This window comes from Muscardinus avellanarius, assembly GCF_963383645.1.
Source record: "Muscardinus avellanarius genome assembly, chromosome: X".
In the NCBI taxonomy this organism is placed as follows: Eukaryota; Metazoa; Chordata; class Mammalia; order Rodentia; family Gliridae; genus Muscardinus; species Muscardinus avellanarius.
In genome coordinates, this window is record NC_137792.1 from 103,540,649 (window position 1) to 103,559,842 (window position 19,194).

Consider the following 19,194-nt stretch of genomic DNA (forward strand, 5'->3'; position numbering starts at 1 on the left):
ATTGGGTATAAGATATAACATTGTGGCTTAGTGGCTTTTATTATCCTTACACCATTTCACCAAGGCCAAAGACCCTTTTATATTCATCCTTCTCATCTATCAGTTAAAAACATAAAAAATTCTAAAAGTAACTAATATTTATTGAGTATTTACTATATGTCAAACACTATTTCAGACTTAAATTTCTCCGTACATTATCATAATAAAACCATATGAGGTGTTTTAGCCCAAAATTACAAATAATAAAATGGAACAAAAATTAATTTGCTAAAAGTTACATAGAGATAATAGGTGATAGTCAAAGTTTGGATGTAGTACTACCTGATTCTAAAGCCTATCCTTTTTCTTTCAAGAACAAATGATACTTTTGCTTGTTTTAAGTAATTACTATTTTGACATGTGTTAAAATGTTAAAATGCTCAACTTTTGTATTTCAGTACAGAAAGACAGGTTTGTGTGGGAAATAGGCCTAGATGCATTCATCTCCTTCTAAGAGGGGGAAATATTATGAAAAAGACATTGCGTTTTAATGCCTACTAAGTAACAGAATGAATATGTCTAAAATATTTGGGGAGGGAGTGACATATGTTTAGTCATGAAAAGAAAGAAATGTGCATTAAAGCAACCAAGTGAATACAATGTTAAAGTAGAAAGATTGATCATTCTTATCTGTGTTGATAAGAAAACAGAACCATAGTTATGTCATCTATGCTCCATCATAAAAGGACCAGAGAACTTGAGCTATTAACATAGCCAACAGCTGTGAAACACCTACTTCCCTATTTCCTTTTTTATGCCTCTAAAATAAGGAGAATAGTGCTCATAGGTCCTCTATCTTGTCGTTCTCAAAATGATTTTATATTTTGTATATTATTAGGATATTAGTTTCAGTCAGGGGTACAAACTCAAGAACCTATAGAAACTGGGCAAGATGACATAAGAAATGGGCTGAGAATAAACAATAGGTTGGGGCAAGAACTGTGGCCCAACCTATTGAGTGAGTTTGCTTCATCCGATGCAGCAGCTGCTTTTCAGCTCTTGCTGGTGATTGCCATGAGAGAATGCAGGTCCAATGTTGCCAGAGCCCCTGATTTTTCAAAATATCTACTTAGGGGTAAAAATCCTAAATTAACTGGTCTATATGTGAAATATTCTAATATTTAAATGTTAGCAACCTAATTCATACTCTGCAGATTAAGCTAACCATGACTGTTGGGCCAGGATGGGTCTATGAGTTGCCAGTTTGTACTATCTGATACAAATGAAAAGGACTATAGATAACGACTATACCACAACAACTGATTCTTTACAAAGCCTTACACATACCCTGTTTGACTGGCTCTTCATGATTGTTCTGAACAGTAGACATTATCTCTATTTTTAACTTAAAACTGATTTGAATAATTTTATTGGTATATTATAATTATACAAGTGAGAGTCAATGTGATTATATATGTATATATGTATGTGTATATATATTTATTTCTATTATGCTTTTTAATTTTTTATTGATGCACTGTAGTCGTACATCTTAATGGGATAAAAGACTTGTGGAGACTACATGCACACATCATCCAATTAGCCCTTAACCGATCCCCACCCCATTCCCTCCCCATCTCTCCTACCTATACTTGGCTTAGTGATTAACTTTGATATGTTTAAGTACATCCTGTACTTTAGAGAGTTTCCCTCTTCTTCCCCTTCCATCCCGTCACTTAAGTCACCTTATTTGCTCCTCTATAGGATCTCCTTCTTCATCTAGAGTTCCTCCTGTTACCCATTTCTCCCTAGCTTTTGCATATTAGGGAAAGCATCCGATTTCTTCTTTTTTTGTGACTGACTAATCTCACTTAGCATAATGTCCTCCACTTCCATCCATTTTCCTGTAAATAATGTAATTGTGTTTTTCTTTATGGCTGAGTATTATGTTTATTTATATATTAACAAATTGCTTGGTGTACTTCCCTCGAGATCCTACCCTGCTCCATTCCTCCTTCCTCCCTATACATGGTAGTGATATTGGTAGTGATTATTGGTAGTGATTTGGTGATTTGTTTCTTTTTTCAAGCCTTCTTCCCCTCCCCCCAACTCCCATCCCTTTCTAGTATTCTATTGGTCGGTCGGTCTGTCTGTCTGTCTGTCTCTCTCTCTCTCTCTCTCTCTCTCTCTCTCTCTCTCTCTTTTGCGGGTCTGGGGTGGAACCCAGGGGAATTTGACCTCCGAGCTACACCCCCTGCCCTATTTTTTATTCTTTATTTTGAAACGGGGTCTCACTGAGTTGCAGAGGGCTTCACTAGGTAGCTGAGGCTGTCCGCAAAACACGATCCTCTGGTCTCAGCCTCCCGAATGCTGGGATAACAAGCATGTGCCACCATGCCAGGCTGGTCTCTCTCCTTTTTTATCTGAAGTGCCTTTTGTTTCCTATGTTCTCTCCAGCTTCCACATTTGAGAAAAATTATATGACCCTTGACTTTCTGAGACTGGCTGATCTCACTTAGCATAATGTACTCAAGTTTCATCCATTTTGCTTTTCTTATGCTGACTAAAGCGCCATTGTGTGTATGTACCACATTTTCTTCATTTATCCATTGATGGATACCTATGTTGGTCCCATAATTTGGCTACTGTGAACTGTGCTGCTGTAAACACGGGTAGCAAGTATTGATGTAGCACTCTAGTTCTTCTGGAAGGGTACTGAGAATCTGAGGTTTCAAAAGATCTCTATGTAAACACTGAGTGCTTTATGCTACGAAAAAGTTCTTTCCATTATGCTTATCTCCTCTCATTACTACTATACCAAATTCAGAGTGGTGGGTGCATTCTTTTTGCACTGACAAACTTCTCCCTATTTAATGTTTTCTTTCAGTGTTTTCTTACAAACTGAATTTACCTTAGATCTTCCCGATCCTTTTGGCAATTTCCAAGGAAGTTTCCGAATTGGCAAGAGAAAACATGATCGTGGATCTCCAGCAGGAAGTTTTCATTAAACTCGAAGGCACAGGGAAACTGTTCCATTAATTGCCAAATACAGTCTAGAAACTGGGTGAAGATAGGAGACACTTCTTTAGCGTCCCCATCCAGGTGGCCACACCTGAGAAATGCAAATGAAGGTAAAAGACACTGGTTCATATCAGGGATTATATTGTTTGTAGTAGACTACAAAAAGGTCACCATTCCTCTTTGCTGGCATTGGCGATGAGATACTTTATGCTGAAATGTCAACTCGACTCTCAAAGTTCTTTATATTCTCGGTGGGCCTCTTAGTTGTTGGTATCCTTCCCTATCATTTAGACTATAGGCCCTTTGGTCAGTTAGTCTACTTTCTCTTTTACCTTCTTTCCAACAGAACTTTCCACAATGATGAAAATGTTCTATTGTTATATGTCAATACAGCAGTCACTAACTGTTAAGTACTTGAAGTGTGGCTAGTGTGACTGAGGAACTGAATTTTAATTGTATTTAATTTTAATTATTTTAAATTTAAATAGCCAAATTTAACTCAATGAGCAAAGATGATACACAAATTGTTGACTGCACAGTGAAAATAAGTAGGAAACTTTATTAAATGTTTGAACAAAACTTCATCCTTGAACTAAATGTTTCCTCCCCCATCATAATCTTTTTATTCGTTAAATTTTTTATTGGTGCACGGTAGTCAGACATCTTAATGGGATATAAGATGGTAGAGGCATACATGCACACATCACACTCATTTAGCCCTTCCTCACTTCCCACCCCTTCCCACTCCCTCCTTCTCATGTTTGGCCTAGTGATTGACTTTGATGTGTTTGTGAATGTACATCATGTACAATAGGGAATTTCACTCTTCCCTCCCATCCCTCTCAGTTAGACCTTCTCATTTGCTTATCTATAGTTTCTCTGCTTTATCTAGAGTTTCTCCTATGACCATAATAACCTCTTTACCAACTCTAGCATACATAGAAAATCCTACTCCACAGGAAACTAACATGACCTCTATGCTGACTGTTCTCTACCTTCTGAATATAACTGAAACCTGGCTCCTCAAGAATACTACCTCCTCTTGAGGCCAAAATGAAATACACAGTGCTGATCATTTCACTTTCCACCTATCATATTCCTAAAACCGGACTTTTATGTTTTATTATATTTGTTTGCTCATACTGCTGCTTCTTTTCAAATTCTGAAAAATACTTCCATTATAAGTCATGTTGTTTAGTGTATCTTCCCCTTCCTAAATGCTATCTTATACTAACCTCTGGGTCACTTCCACACATTATTTGAAGATTCTGAGTCCTGCTTTAAGAATATGTATTTGGTGCTAATGCAGATGACCTGCAATGGCTAAACTAACAAGTTTTTAAAATAACTCAAACCCAATTCTCTTAATTTATCTTTACCTCTATTCTATCATTTACCTTTACCTCTTACTCTAAATTGACCTCCTGAACCAATGGCCATAGACTAGTTATTGTCACTATCTACAAGTTCTTACTCTATCTTTGAAATTTTAACTCATTTATCTAACTCTAAACATAAATATTTTCTTTCTAAAGGCTGCTCATTTTCTTACATCCTCTAGCCCTTATCACAGGACTTCTCCATCTGCTTGATTCTCACTGGCTTCCCTTTCTTATCTAGGCTCAACTTCATAATCTGTCTCATTATCTACTTTCTCCCCAATTTTTTCAATTTTCTGATGTTTGTCATTATTCAACTTCAACCTCCAACCATAGGTCAGCCTAAAAAGCTATGTTCTCTGCTTCCACATCCTGACAACCCACATACACAACACTAGGAATCATTCAAATATGCATATTGACGAAACTGATTATTGGGTTATTCTGTGATATATAGCAATGCTGGCTCTTACTTTAGATTCGTATCTTATTTTTTTCCTTTAATTTCCTTGGATTTATTCTTCTTTAACAACTCATTTATAGCCATCTTCTTGGACTCACTTCTTCACTAAACTTTCAGGTTAGTATTATCCAAGGCTCTGTCCTATCCTTTGACCCTTATTTACAAGGTTTTGAGTGATTTTGTCCAAATCGATGACATAAACTGCCACTTGTATGCAGATTCAACTCTCCAACCTCCAAACCCCTTTGTGTAATCCAGAACTAAAAATTTCATGGATGCCTGTCAATTAAGTCCCACACTTAAACCATCTTTCCCCATTTTATATCTGTCCTGTGTCATTCTATATTCTCAGTAAAACCAATAGCCATAAGCAAAACCATCAAGTTCTACTACACTTTTTCTCTCAACTACTGGTTCTGTCAGTTTTACCTCCCAAATACACTTGTATCTGTCCTATTGCCTCTGTCACTTTTAGGCACTCATAAATTGGTACCCTCATAAATCATCCATTTGTTTTCAATTTTAATCTTCCACTCTTGCTATAGGGATATTCTGATAATATAGATCTGATTATCATGTCACTGCCCTTTTAAAGTCTTCTGATAAATCTTTTCTAAGCTCAGAAAAAAGTTCAAACCTTTTAGTATAAAACTGAAAGAAAAAACTAGGGACTTGAATGATCTTGTTGGCCTCCCTTTCCTGGATTAATTTCCTGTATTCTTTCTACATATTCATGATTCAGCCACACTGAATTGCTTATAGTTAATATATCATCCTGTTTAATGCTTTTATGGCTTCATACACATCAATACTGAAATACTTTTCTCTTTCTAAATAATACCTACTCATATTTTAAAGCTCAATTAAAATGTGACCTATTCTAGGAATCCATCTTTGCCCCAGAATGAATATGCAATTCCTTTGTGTTGTCCTCTGTGTTAGCACTTACCATACTATGCTATCATCACTGATTCTTTGTTCTTTAAAAGAGACAGGAGGCATTATCTGATTCAACTCAGTCTTCTCAATACCTGATATACTGACTAGCCCAATGTTTGTTGATAAAACATATATGAATGAATGAACCCAAATGACTACTTGAGTGTCAATCAAATAAGATTAAAGGGATGCATATCAATGGGAAAGAATAAAACCTTAATTCCTTGAGAGTAAAACTTACATTTTATTTGCCTTTGGGACTGGCTTAGTATCTGATTTGGTATATATCTCATAGTTAGGTATTTAGTAAATATTTATTGATTTGATAACATAGGTGAAGCAATAATGAGGTTGTTTTGTTTATACTAAACAATACATAGTAAGACTTTACTAACCCTCCTCCTTATTAAAGTACAAAAATAGGTATCTACAAAAGTTTATAAGGTACATCATCTTAGATACTAGTACCTCTGCCTGAATGCCTTTCCATCCCCATCCTCTTGTTTTGCCAATCAAACTCCTATTCATTTCTAAAAATCCCCCCTTAAATGCTACCTACTCTTGGAAGCCTACCCTGATCTCTTCATTCACAATTAGGCACTATTCTTCCTGTGGCCCTGATGCCTTATTTTTCCCTAAAATACTTTAAAAATTTTATATAATTGGTTGCACTCCTTTAAAACAGAAATATATTCTGGTCACTTTTGTAGCCTTAGTGCTCTGGAATACTTTTTTCTTAATGTAAAAAGTTCTAGAGTCATGCTTAACTTCATGTTCCTTCCTACACATGATCATGCTAGAGTTTTGATAAACATTACCCAAATGAACTCTTTTCAGCCCCTTCCATCAAAATAAGGATATTTTTACCTTTGGGAGAACTTGTGGCCCATAGATATCCATTCCTTCTCGATTAGGATCTTCATTTATACAAAAAAAAGAATTTGCATTAGGAAGAGCATAAAATGAATTAGTAATACAGGAATATCAAAATACTTTGTCAAAATGGTTGAATTGCTAATAAAATAAAGTTAATTTCCTAAGTGGTAACTAAGTAAGGAACTTGGATTTCAATTATAGGCCTATACAGGTTGCCTTGCTCTCAGGAGAAATTATTCTGGATTTGTATTCAGTTTGTCTGTCTGTCTCATTCTGTCTCTGTCTCACTCTCTCTCAATTTTAACATGATGCCTAACAATTCATAGAGTCATAACCAAACAAAATTATAATAAGCATAGTATTAAATGCAACCTCTGAAAAACAGATTCTATAAGTAGCATCTGAGTGCATATAAAAATGAAACCCTAATGTATATGATGTACATGATACAAACATATCAAAGTTAATCAGTAAGCCAAACCTAAGAAGGAGGGAAGGGGGAAGGAATAGAGAGGGAACTGGGTAAGGGCTAAATGAGTAATGTGTGCATGCATGCCTCTACCATCTTGTACCCCATTAAGATGTATGAATACAAGGTACCAATATAAAATTTTAAAAAAGAATGAAACCATTTCAACCACTGAAAGAAAATTCCATAAAAATAAGGATTAAACCATAATTGTGAGGTCTGCTTCTTAGAAAGATCAACTAAGAAGTATTGAATTCAGTACCTGAAAAAAATCATGAGTTTGATATTCACAAAGATGACACATTACAGATGATAAGCCAATCTGTAAACTTTTATATTTTGTAATTTCTTTGCAGGAACCTAGAGGTATCCTACCTTTGAGTTATAACCACAGCCCTATTTTTATTATTCCTTATTTTGAAACAGGGTCTCACTGAGTTGCAAAGGGCCTCACTAAGTAGCTGAGGCTGTCCACAAACCACGATCCTCCTGTCTCAGCCTCCCAAATGCTGGAATTATAAGCGTGCGCCACCACGCCTGGCTCATAAACCTATTTAACTGTCATCCATTCTGGTTTACAAATTCTTGAGCCTTTCCTACCCCTTATAACAACTTATTATATATAACTTTTGATCGGTAATAAAGTATATTAAATGTGCAACTGTAAGTATACAGATTGTACATGCCTTATTCAGTGGAAAGTAGCTAAATTGAAAAACGACTAGTACAAAAAAGACAATAGAGAGCTCATTTTTATTCATTCACAATCTGTCACTCACCCAAAATAAAATATAATCACTTGCTCTCTTACCATGAGTCCTTTGAATGTCCTATAAAATGGATCTAGAAGTATGCTGGCCACTGAGCAGACTTGTGCTGTGCGGTCCCACCCATCAGAACAATGGACTAAGACACTGGCCTTTTCTACTTTCACTGCCTGTGAAAACAACAGGCAAAAAGTACTGTAAGACATATTTGCATAGCCATAGCATCCTAACTTAATAGAGCTGCCAAACACTGCCCCTACCTCAAAGACAACCTCATCTTACTGGGGTATATTAATTTCTTCTTAAACATTAGAATCCTCTATGGGGATTAAAAAATAGAGTGTAAAGAAGAAGGAGAGCTTACCTAATAAGAAAAGAAGATCAAAATAAATCCATTATGCGGGGTAAAATGAAAATAAAAAAAACAAGGGGGAGTTCTAAATTCACAAAACTTGTAAAGTAGACATGGATCAATTCTCAGAAGAAGGGGTGGCCAGGAGGAAAAAAAATCCATGCTCAAAAACATAGGCTAGTTCTGTATTCTAGTCCTAGATTGGATAAGGATTTCCTCTAGCCATATAGTCTTACTAACACAAATCCTTCCAACCTAAAATGGAGGGACTTGCCCATCTTAGGTTGGTTTTTATACAATCAGAATAATGTAAATATCTGAGCAGTTATTAAACCAAGGTAATTTTAGTTTTGGTAGATATTGATTATTCACTTAGTAAATTTAACACTTGTGTACACCTATGTGCCAGGTATGTGTTTGATATCAGAGATACAAATATGCGAATCAGTTTCTGCCTCTGATGAGCCCACAAACTAGTCAGGGTAAACAAAGCTAAATGAATAATTATAATGTAGTGGGAAACTATGGCTGAAGAGTAATGTGTAGTAAGCATACCCTTTTGCAAAAGTCAAGGAAACCTGAATATTGAAAAAAGAATAGGATATCCTCAGTTGTTAAAGGAGAATGACACTAATTAATTCACTCATTCATTCATTGGCATAACTGGCTAATAATTCCTCACCAACTATAAAAAGCACTCTGGTGTGCACTAGGAATATGAAGCATACAAACACTTAAAATGACTGAAAACCAATAATAAACAAAACAATAAAATTCAACGACAGGTACAAAGAAGGTACAAAAGACAACCAGTAATGAAGAGACAATAAAATGGGTCTTGTCAGATGAATAGACATTTGCCAAATGAACCAGGAAGAAAAGACATTCTGCCAAGGAACAAATGTCAACATATACATGGGGTTAGGGAAGGAACTCTTAAGTAGCTTGGTTATGGTTGAGGTTGGGCTGGTATTGAAAAGCTAGCCAGGAGGGGAAAGGTCACACCAACAAATGCCAATTTTATCTGGTGGCAAAAGGGAGCCACAAAGGTGTTAGAAGCAGAGGAGTGCCATGATGAGCTGTACACTTTTTTGTTGTTGTTCTGGGGATTGAACGTAGGGGTGTTCTACCTCTAAGCTACACACCCAAATCTATTTTTTATTTTGAAACAGGGTCGTCTCACTAAGTTGTGAGAGCCTTGCTAAGTTGCAGAGGTTGATCATGAACCTATGATCCTCCTGACTCAGCCTCTCAAGTACTAAGATTAGAGGCATGCACCACTACACCTGCAGATGTACATATTTTAAAGATTATGGTGATGGCAGTGAGGAGAATGGATTGTTAGGACACGAGTTTGAATATTAGAAGAGCAGTCAAGAAGCTACTTGAATTATAAACAGCCATAAATAACCGGAAATAAAGAAGCAGCAATAGGGATTAAAAGGAAAAGAAGAATGGTAAGTGCAAAAATCTGATAGGATATAGTAAGAAAATGGATATAGGATAAAAAAGGAAGAGTAAAAGATGACTCTGAAATATGTAGCTTAGTAACTGGGTGGATGGAAGAACAATAATTCTGAAAAGTAAACACAGTTAGAGGAAATTTTTAGATATGAATGGGGGTAGGCTGGAAGATTTTAGTCTTGGACCTAGTGCGTCTGATGTAGCTGAGATCTGGTGACAAGTCAAGGAGAAAGTTGGATATATGGGCTTAGAGTTTAGGGAAAGGAAAGATCTGAGCCAGAGTATAGCTTTAGCCACTATCTCAATAGAAATAGTTGTAGAAACTATGCGCATAGCTGCAACTTTCTACATAGAGACCAAAGGTGAAAAAAAAAGAACAGCTACTTTAAAAAGCAGTTACCTTTTAAAATGTAAGTAGAATAAAAGGAGCTATTTGTAGGAGTCAGTCTGTATGGAAGTTACCTGTGTGGTGGGAAGAAAGCCTAGAAGAAATGGTTGAATTAAAGTTAGGACTGAAAAAATGGTTTAACAGCACCTTATGTAACAAAGAAGTCAAATTTGATAAGTCAGAGGTCATTAGTGTCCCATCAATAGTAACAATAATGGTATAGAAATGGGATCAGTGAGGTAAAAGACGTAGGAAAGTGAGGAAGTGCTAATAGGGAAGGCTCTAAGAGGAAAAAGGAAGCCATAGTTTGGATCTGAAGTGTCTCTGAAAGGACCTTTTTTGAAGGCTTGGTCCCTGGTCTGTAGTATTACTGGAAGGTGGGGCCCAATGGAAAGAATCTAGGTCATTTGAGGCATACTCCAAAAGGAGGTATAGGGACCCTGAACCTTTGCTACCTATTTCTTTGCTTCCTAGGCACTCTGAGGTAAGCATCTTGTTCTGCTATGCATTTTCACTATGATATAATGACTTACCACAGGACAAAAAGCAACATGGATAAGTACTATACACTGAAGCCTCTGAAAGTGAGTCAAAATAAACTGTTTTTTCTCCTGAAAAGTTGAGTATATCAGGTGTTTTGTCACATTGAAAGAAAGCTAACACAGAGTAATAGCTAGAAGAGGATAAAAAAGGTTCTTTTTCTTAAGAGATAAGAAAAATTTGTACATATTTCTGTAGGAAGAAGCTAGTTAAAAGGAATATATTGAAAATGTAAGCCAGGTATGGTGGTTTCAGCCTGTAATCCCAGTACTTGGGAGGCTGAGACAGTAGGAACTTCAAGGTCACTGTGCAGTAACTCAGTGAGACCCCATTACAAGATTAAAAATAAAACAGGTCTGGGGTTGTAGCTTGGAGGTAGTACCATACATTTGCAAAAAGAAAATGTATGGGAAATAGAGATTAACTGATAAAGTTGATTCCTTGAAGAAGTAGGAGAGGATGGAATTTAGAATACAGAAGGAGTAGTCTTACACAGAAGATGGGACACCATATTCTCTGTGATAGCAAGGAAGTAGTTATTAAAAAACTTACAGATAATAAAAGTGGGATGAGATTACCTTGATTTTCCCATGAATCTGGAGATCTGTTTGAATACATGCTTATAGAAGGCAGAACAATGGTATGTTCAACTTGAAAGTGAGGTACAGATCAAAAAAGACCTATTAAGTGAAAAAGAAATGGGACCTAACCAGAAATACATAAAATAACTGCAAAGTAGCTCTAAGACTCTAGGACTTCAGCTAAGATTATAGTGATATTACCAATTAACATGTGTACAGGATGTATTTATTTGTAGCAATGCTCAGTAGTATGGTGGAGGAGCAGAAAATGACCATGGCTAGCAGGGAAAAGAAGATGGAAGGATAAGGGGCAAGATAGAATGGATGAGTTGCTATACCACACGGTATTGATAAAATAGGTAAGAAGGTGGAAAAAGAGGAGTTAATGTATAGAGATCTCCACAAAATTGGAAAACTATGCTAACTAGAATAGGTGTATGAGCACTAGAGTATAAAAGCTCAAAGAATGACAAGTACAGAGTTCAACAGGCTGTTCATGACCTTCAAATCTCCTGGCATGAAGGGAAGAATTAAGAATGGAGAATAAGGTAGTAAGTGCATTCCCAAAGTCCTTAATGGAGGAGAGAGAGTAACTACGAAGGTACAAGATGGTACAACTAAATGAAATAGACCTTAGAAAGAAAGGGGAGCCAAGCGTGGTGGTGCACATCTGTAATCCTAGAATTTGGGAGGCTGGGACTGGAGGATCTAGATTCATGGCCAGCTATATGGTTCATGTAGTATGGAAGAATGAAATTATTTTGTATTAATGGTGCAAGAGAAATGGGTGTTCCTAGAAGGTAAGTTAGGTTGCAGGAAAGAAAGGAACTAAAAAGATCAGTTCAGCAGATGTCTCAGGTGGTATCTGAGGCATGACAGTAGCAAATATATTCTGTTTAGGGATACAAATAGAGTGGAAATTAGTCAGAAAAAATATGTTCATTATACTAATGACTAAAAAAATTAAAACAATATAATATGTTTATATAGAACACAATATAACACATATCACATTGGCAAAAATTAAAAAGACTGATGAGAACTATTACTAGCCATGGGGAAAAATAGGCATGGTTGGTGGAAATGGAAACTGCTACTAGATCTTTGTAGGGCAATTTGGCTCTATCTATTAAAATTTGAGATATTCATGGTCTTTGACTCAGAAAATCTACTTCTAAGAATATCTACATATATAAAGATACATGTTTAAAGTTGTTGGTATAGCACTCTATTAGTGAAAATATAAGAAAACTGATTTTTCTATTGACAGAAGACTATGGCAAATCCATGCAATGGAATATTATACAGTCACAGGTAGTATTGACTGAACTGACTTGAAAAATGTTTGCGATAGATTAAGGATGAATAGGAAACTGCAAAACAGTATGAATAGTGTCATCCTCTTTTTAAATGGTAATTATATATGTAAGCATATTCACTGAAATACTCTACAGCTGGGCTGCACAATATGGTATGTTACTAGCCACAAATTGAATTTGCTAAAACTCAGTAAAATAAAAAATTCAATTTATCAGTCTCATTAGACACATTTAAAAAGTTCAATTGTCATGTGTGGAGAGTAGCTACTCTGTTAGATAGTATATACAAAGAATATTTCCATCATTGCACAAAGTTTAAAATAATAGCACTGATAATGAGGCATAAATATTAATAGTGATGTATGTGTGCGATGGGGTAAATATATGGAAAATGTTTACAGTTTATGTTATATATTTTTGAAATTTGTATTTCTTTCACAATGTGTATGTATTGCTTTTGTTATAAGAAAAATAAAAGAAAATTAAAGAAAAGATAGAGAGAAAAAAAGTAGTATAGTGTGTTAGAGAACAAGAAATCCACTATGGTCATTTGGTGTGAGACCATGAAAGGATGGAGTTTTAGGCAACAGAACAGGGAACCACTGAAGGATTCTGAACTTAAAGTGACATTATCAAATATTTTCAAGAAAAATGATTTTTTTGGCAATTTGGAAACACAAAACTATTATAGTACTAGGGAAGGATCAGGAAATAACTAGACAAGAAGCAGTAGAAACTGGGAAGAAAAGACATATTTAAGAAACACTTTAGAAGTAGAATTGGCAATTTCCAGAAGAGATAAAAAGGGAAAACTCAAAGCTGACTGGGGTTTTTAAGCTTGGGATACTGGGTAGGTGGTGACAGGAAGGGGAATACAGAATAATTGTGCTACCCCAAGTCTTTTATTGGGTCTATTCATTTTAGCTCAACCAATATTTTAAGGTTGTACTATCAAATTGTTCTCTTCTCCATTCTCATTCTCTTTGATCTGACAAAACTGGTTTTAGACAGGGAATACAGATGTATGGGTATAGGATATATGAAAAAGGAACAGGAAGAAAATGGTTAGAACAGAGGAACTGTTACAATCAAAAGGGTCACATAGTAAATATTGAGGACACATTGCAATGAAAATGTAGGTGACATGACTAGTAAAGTTAAAAGCATTATGGTTGGTTATTTAAGGCAGTTCATTAAACACAGACACTTCAAACCTTTCAAGCCAGAAGCCATATGTATTTGTTTTCAACTGAGAAAACGACAGCAAAGTGGTTAAAGTCACTCTCTCCTTTACTTTTGCCAAATAAAAGAAGGTGGGGAAAAGAGGGAGAGTTCTCATGTAGGAAAATATAAAAACAGAACTTCAAAACGAGAAAATGTACACTGTGAAATTTTTTTTTACAACAACAACAACAAAACACCTAAAAAGTCTCTGGAGGTCAGAAAATAAGTGGGTCAGCATAAATAGAGGGTGAAAAAGCCTGCCTAGACAGCCTTCAGAGGCAGACCTATACAGAGAGTAAAAAAGGTCTCCTTTGTACTCAGAGCTCTAAATTCCCATAGATACACAAGCTCTGCATTTATTTCATATTCACTCTTACTTTCATTTGATATCTTAGAGTTAACACAAAAACACATCAGAGAACATTTAAGCTGGAAGGACCATTAGAAATCACATAAATTTTTTTAAACTAAGGTCTAAGGTCAATAAATAACCCGAAAATGAGGTTTCTTTTTCATTTGTATAGTCATATGTGCATTGTCCAAGGGAAGTTAAAATATACTCATAGTGCTGTGGGCCCTCAAAAGTCTTATTAGATTCTAGTCAAATCACTTTGTTTTCCAGATGGAGAAAGTGAAGCCCAGTGAGGGAGACAGACTTGCTGAAGTATACATAGCAAATTAGTGGCAGAGTTCGATCTAGAAATTAGGTTTCTTTTTAATATTCTTTTCACCATGGCACACTACTAACTTGATAAATCCCATAATTAAGGTCAGTTCAAATTCTTAAAAGTCCTGAATATTACCTTTGTAATGAAAATTCCAGCATCCATAATAGCTTTAATGTGTCTCAACCACCCTGAGCTCTCCAGGCCGCTAAGAAATTCACTCATTGTTGGAGTTTTCAATTCACAAACTAAGGCAGAAAAGGAAGCAGAGATTGAAATTGACAATCACCTTGGTTTATTCATCAAGAAAGGGAAGAAAGTGGATCTCCATTTTATAAATGAGGAAGCTGAGGTACATAAAGGTTAAATGGTTAGCTGGAAACCATAAAGTAAGTCAGGGATAGGCCTAGGGATAAAGTCTACCAGATCTCCCAGCATAGACTTCCACTTTACCAAGTTACAGAACATACTTCCAAATTCTCAGAAATCTCTCAAGAGAGCCAAAAGACTGAATTGACACCTACAGAAGAACGCTCACATTTCTTACTAGAAGACACATTTAATCCCACTTCTAGTCCAACCCACTCATCCTAATCGTGCAGTCCCTTAACATCACTGTCTACTCCTACACCTCCTGTGGCCCTGTGCTGTCTCAACACGTTTAAAAAAAAAAAAAAGGTAATTTGCACTGGTTATCCAGCAGAGGGCAATCTTTTGCCTCAAAAATCTGTAAAATAAAGTTCCCATCTACAGAGTATTCTGTAAAAAGAAAGAAAGAAGAGACCTAAGGAAAGGGAACACTCAGTATCTTACAATGGATGCGAACTGATAAAGGTGGTAGAGGGGAGAGGTCCTGGCATACTACACCAGTATAAAAATGAAGAAAAGATCAGGGAGCACTAAAGAAGGCAGACTTCATTATCTTTTCCTGACTTGGCATATCATATCATGGGATCCTGAGTAGTTTTAGAAAAAATATTCTAAACTCAAGTATCACATAATGCTAAATACCACCTTGCTCCCATTCTGACCCCATTTTGCAACGATGACAAGACCAAAATTGTATGATATCGGCTTGTTTTCCTTTTAGGTCTAAATTCAACATCTTCAGAAATGCAGTGATGATATAAAATCGACTCCTTATAGCAGACTAGATGAGGTAATTTCTTACCTATAGATTATGAAATGAACACCACATTCATTAATCCCTTATTAATCATCAACTTATGTTGATCTACCTATCACTGAAAACTGGCCTCTGTAATTCTAGAGAGAGGATTTCTACAACCAGAACCAAATGTATTTGACTGAGTAAGGGAATAATATCTTAGACCCTCTGTTAAACCAACACTGCTATAATTTAATACTATGTAAACTAGGTTCACATTATTGGTAAATACCTTATCATTTATCGACTTTTCTCACCTGTTTGCTTTTATGTTCCACCCCTAATCAGGCATGCTTTTTGCTTACATAGTAATGCAAAGCTATGGCCTCTGGCCTATCCAAGCTGAAATCCCTGTACCTTCCAAGAGTTTCTGCAGGCTGCTCCGCATCACATGGATGTTCTCAATGCCCATGAACCTGAAGCGAATATTGGCATAGTTGTCTTCATTTTCATATCCCTTCCCAGCTGCTCGGTTGGCCATAGCATTCAGCTGTAATAGTAGAGAACATAACAAAACAGACCAGATGATGAAAGAAAGGGGTTCATCAATCTCAGTGCCTCAGCTGGCATGGTACACCTGTCTATAACCCTGGTACTTGGTAGATTGAGATAGGAGGATTACAGCCTCAGCAACATAGAAAGACTCAGAAACCTAGGAAGACCCTGTTTCCAAAATATTAAAAAGAGGTCAGGTTATAGCTAAGAGGTAGAACACCTTTGGGCTTAATCTCCAGTACCCCTCCAAAAAATCTCAATTCAATCAGGGAGATGCAAATCAAAATTACAATGAGATTCCATATAATCCCAATCATAACAGCAATCAAGAAGTCAAATAACAATAAATGCTTGCAAGGATGTGGGAAACTGGAACTACTACACACTGTTGGTGGGACTGCAATTTAGTGCAGCTGCTATAGAGATCAATGTGGAGATTCCTCAGAAAATTGGGAATGGAATCACCATATGATCCAGCTATACCACTCCTGGATATCTTTCCAAAGGGACTGGAACCAGAATGTTATAGTAATACATGCATATCCACGCCCAGTTCACAGTAGCCAAATTATGAAACCAACCTAGGCATCCATCAGTAGATTACAAAATTTGGGGAATATATACACAATGAAATTCTACTCACCAATCAATAATAAAAATTATACACACACACACACACACACATACACACACACACACACACACCATATATAAATAATCTGGTATGCCAAAGAGACTTCAGATAATGGAGCAGAAACTCCAGTGGGGCCAGATCTAAGTGAAGGGGGACCAGCTGAGGGGGATCAAATGAAGGAATCACTTCAGTTGACATCATGTACATATGTGAGGATACCAATACCAATCTCAACACCCTAAATGGGGAGGGGTACAATGAGGAGGAAGCCATGAGAGAGCAAGTGCTGTGTGCATGTGTGTCACTATCACTCTGAACTACATTAGAATGTGAGAATATAATGCACCAAGAAGTATAAAATTAAAAAAGTTAAATCACCAATGAAAATATTTTTAAAAATTCCAAATGAAGCTAAATCACACAGAACACATTCTGGAATGGAAAGAATGTCACTGGTGGCTAGATAGGGAAAGAGAGAGATTAGTGTTTTACTGCTAAAATCCTACTTAAGAGATGAAGGATATGGCAGCCATCATCTAAAGAACTAAAATAATAATTTTGAGCTGTCTATGACAAAAAAGTGTTTTATCAGCTGAATGGACTTTATACAGAGAAACAGTCATAGGTTCAAAACTCTTTACAACTGAGCAGCTCTAGAAAGAAATCTAAGAACTTCAAGGTCAATTAAATTTAAATAGGTATTCTGGAAAAGATACCTTAAAAATCTAAGAACTTCAAGGCCAATTAAATTTAAATAGGTATTCTGGAAAAGATACCTTAAATGTGACTACATAAGTGACTTATACTCATTGATAAAAGTGAAATGGAGCTACACAACAGCTGTTTTACTGTTATGTTCAGCTTGTCATAATTACAGAATCTTTGTTTTATAAAGAATGCTGGGCAGGGTAGAGAATATATGTGATTTACAGAAAGCAAATATTTAATTAGGACCATCAATGGAAGGCAGCCAAGATATATTCTATGATGATGACCAAATTACTGATTAAATGATTTCCTATTGTTTGAGCCACTTTTCTCATATTCCAGCATTGAATATTTCAGGAAGCAATTATAGCACACATGTAAACAGGGTAGAGCTTTTGTACTAATGAAAATAAATGAAAAGCATCAAGGCACAAACTATTCATATTGGCACATATAGAAGAAAAAGGTTAATATGCTAAAGGCAAGAATGTGACCATGAATTTGATCTTGTGTGTGTGCATGTGTGTATGGGGTGTACTGGAGGTTGAACCAAGGACATTCTACCCCCGAACTACACCTCCAGCCCTTTTAATTATTTGTTTTGAAATAGTTTCTCACTAGGTTGCTGAGGGTCTGACTATGTTTCTGACACTGTCCCAGTCTCCCAAGTTTTGGGATTACAGGTGTGTGCTACCATGATTGACTAAACTTGATCTTTTATCACACCAATTTTGTCACAAAGATTTCATTAAATTAATGACAAATGTCAAAGGAACACCTGTGGAAGCCAAAACAACAGCTACCTAGTATCAAAGAAGTTTGCTGAATGTTGTTTCAACAAACAAACAACAATTATAGCAGTCCTTACCCAGTCATGGGTAGGCCATCTAATGCAGGTAGCTTGCAACACTTACAGTGTATACTCTTTGTAAATATATATGGCAAATCTGAAGAAAAGCTTCATATTAATGTTCAAGGGGAAAAGAGATGTGATGTTTATGAAGTCCTGGTATGTAACAAACACTGTGCTAGATCTGTTATAGACATTATCTCACTTAATTCTCATTATAGTTCCTCAATGTAGGTGCTATTATCATCCTCATAAGAAAATAGGTTTGTATGGGTAAACTTATTTGCATATTTATATGGACAAGGGTTGAATGGCAAGATATTATTTCTATGAAAAGTATAGATCTAGACATTTAGAAGAAGGGAACTGCCAGATATTTCTAAGCCTGTCATAATTTGATTGAATTTACTGGGAATGTATCTTAGTGGTAGAGCACTTGCCTAGTATGTGCAAGGTCATAGATCTGATCCTTGGCTTTTCCCAAAAAAAAAGATTATTACTTAATTTACTTGAATTTGAGATAGGAAAAATGGGACGTGCTAAAAGGGACTATTTGGTGTGTTATACTTGAACAAAAGGCACCAACTCTTCAGTTTTTCAAAAGCTTGATGTGCTTTTCCCTACCATCTTAAGATTATATAATCTTGTTCAAAGATACAGACTTGATTAAACTGATTCTAATACTGGAACATCAGATGCAGGTTTGATTAAAGCAAGTTGGTAAGTTACTGAGAAACTGAAGTATGGTGCCTGAGCAGAAAGGGGCATTATTTTCTCTCCTGGGTCCAGTCAGCCCTAGGTGGCTCTGGAGAATAGCCAATGAGAGATTATAAAAAATGGGGCAGACAGCTGTCTAAGGCCACTATCTGGTTTCATGCATATCCAATTGCTCAACTTCTGAAGGCACAACCAC

General features: G+C 36.1%; 1 protein-coding gene across 1 annotated transcript in view; it reads right to left on the bottom strand.

The window, feature by feature from the left end:
- MTMR8 (myotubularin related protein 8) overlaps nt 1-19,194 on the bottom strand; it is a gene marked incomplete at both ends in the record, with an annotated part of 94,071 nt that overhangs the window by 42,534 nt on the left and 32,343 nt on the right. The window contains 5 exons of the mRNA XM_080718977.1: nt 2,891-3,091; nt 6,649-6,698; nt 7,938-8,063; nt 14,565-14,674; nt 15,952-16,084. Coding sequence (XP_080575103.1) covers nt 2,891-3,091; nt 6,649-6,698; nt 7,938-8,063; nt 14,565-14,674; nt 15,952-16,084 — 620 coding nt within the window. The remainder of the gene's footprint in view (nt 1-2,890; nt 3,092-6,648; nt 6,699-7,937; nt 8,064-14,564; nt 14,675-15,951; nt 16,085-19,194) is intronic.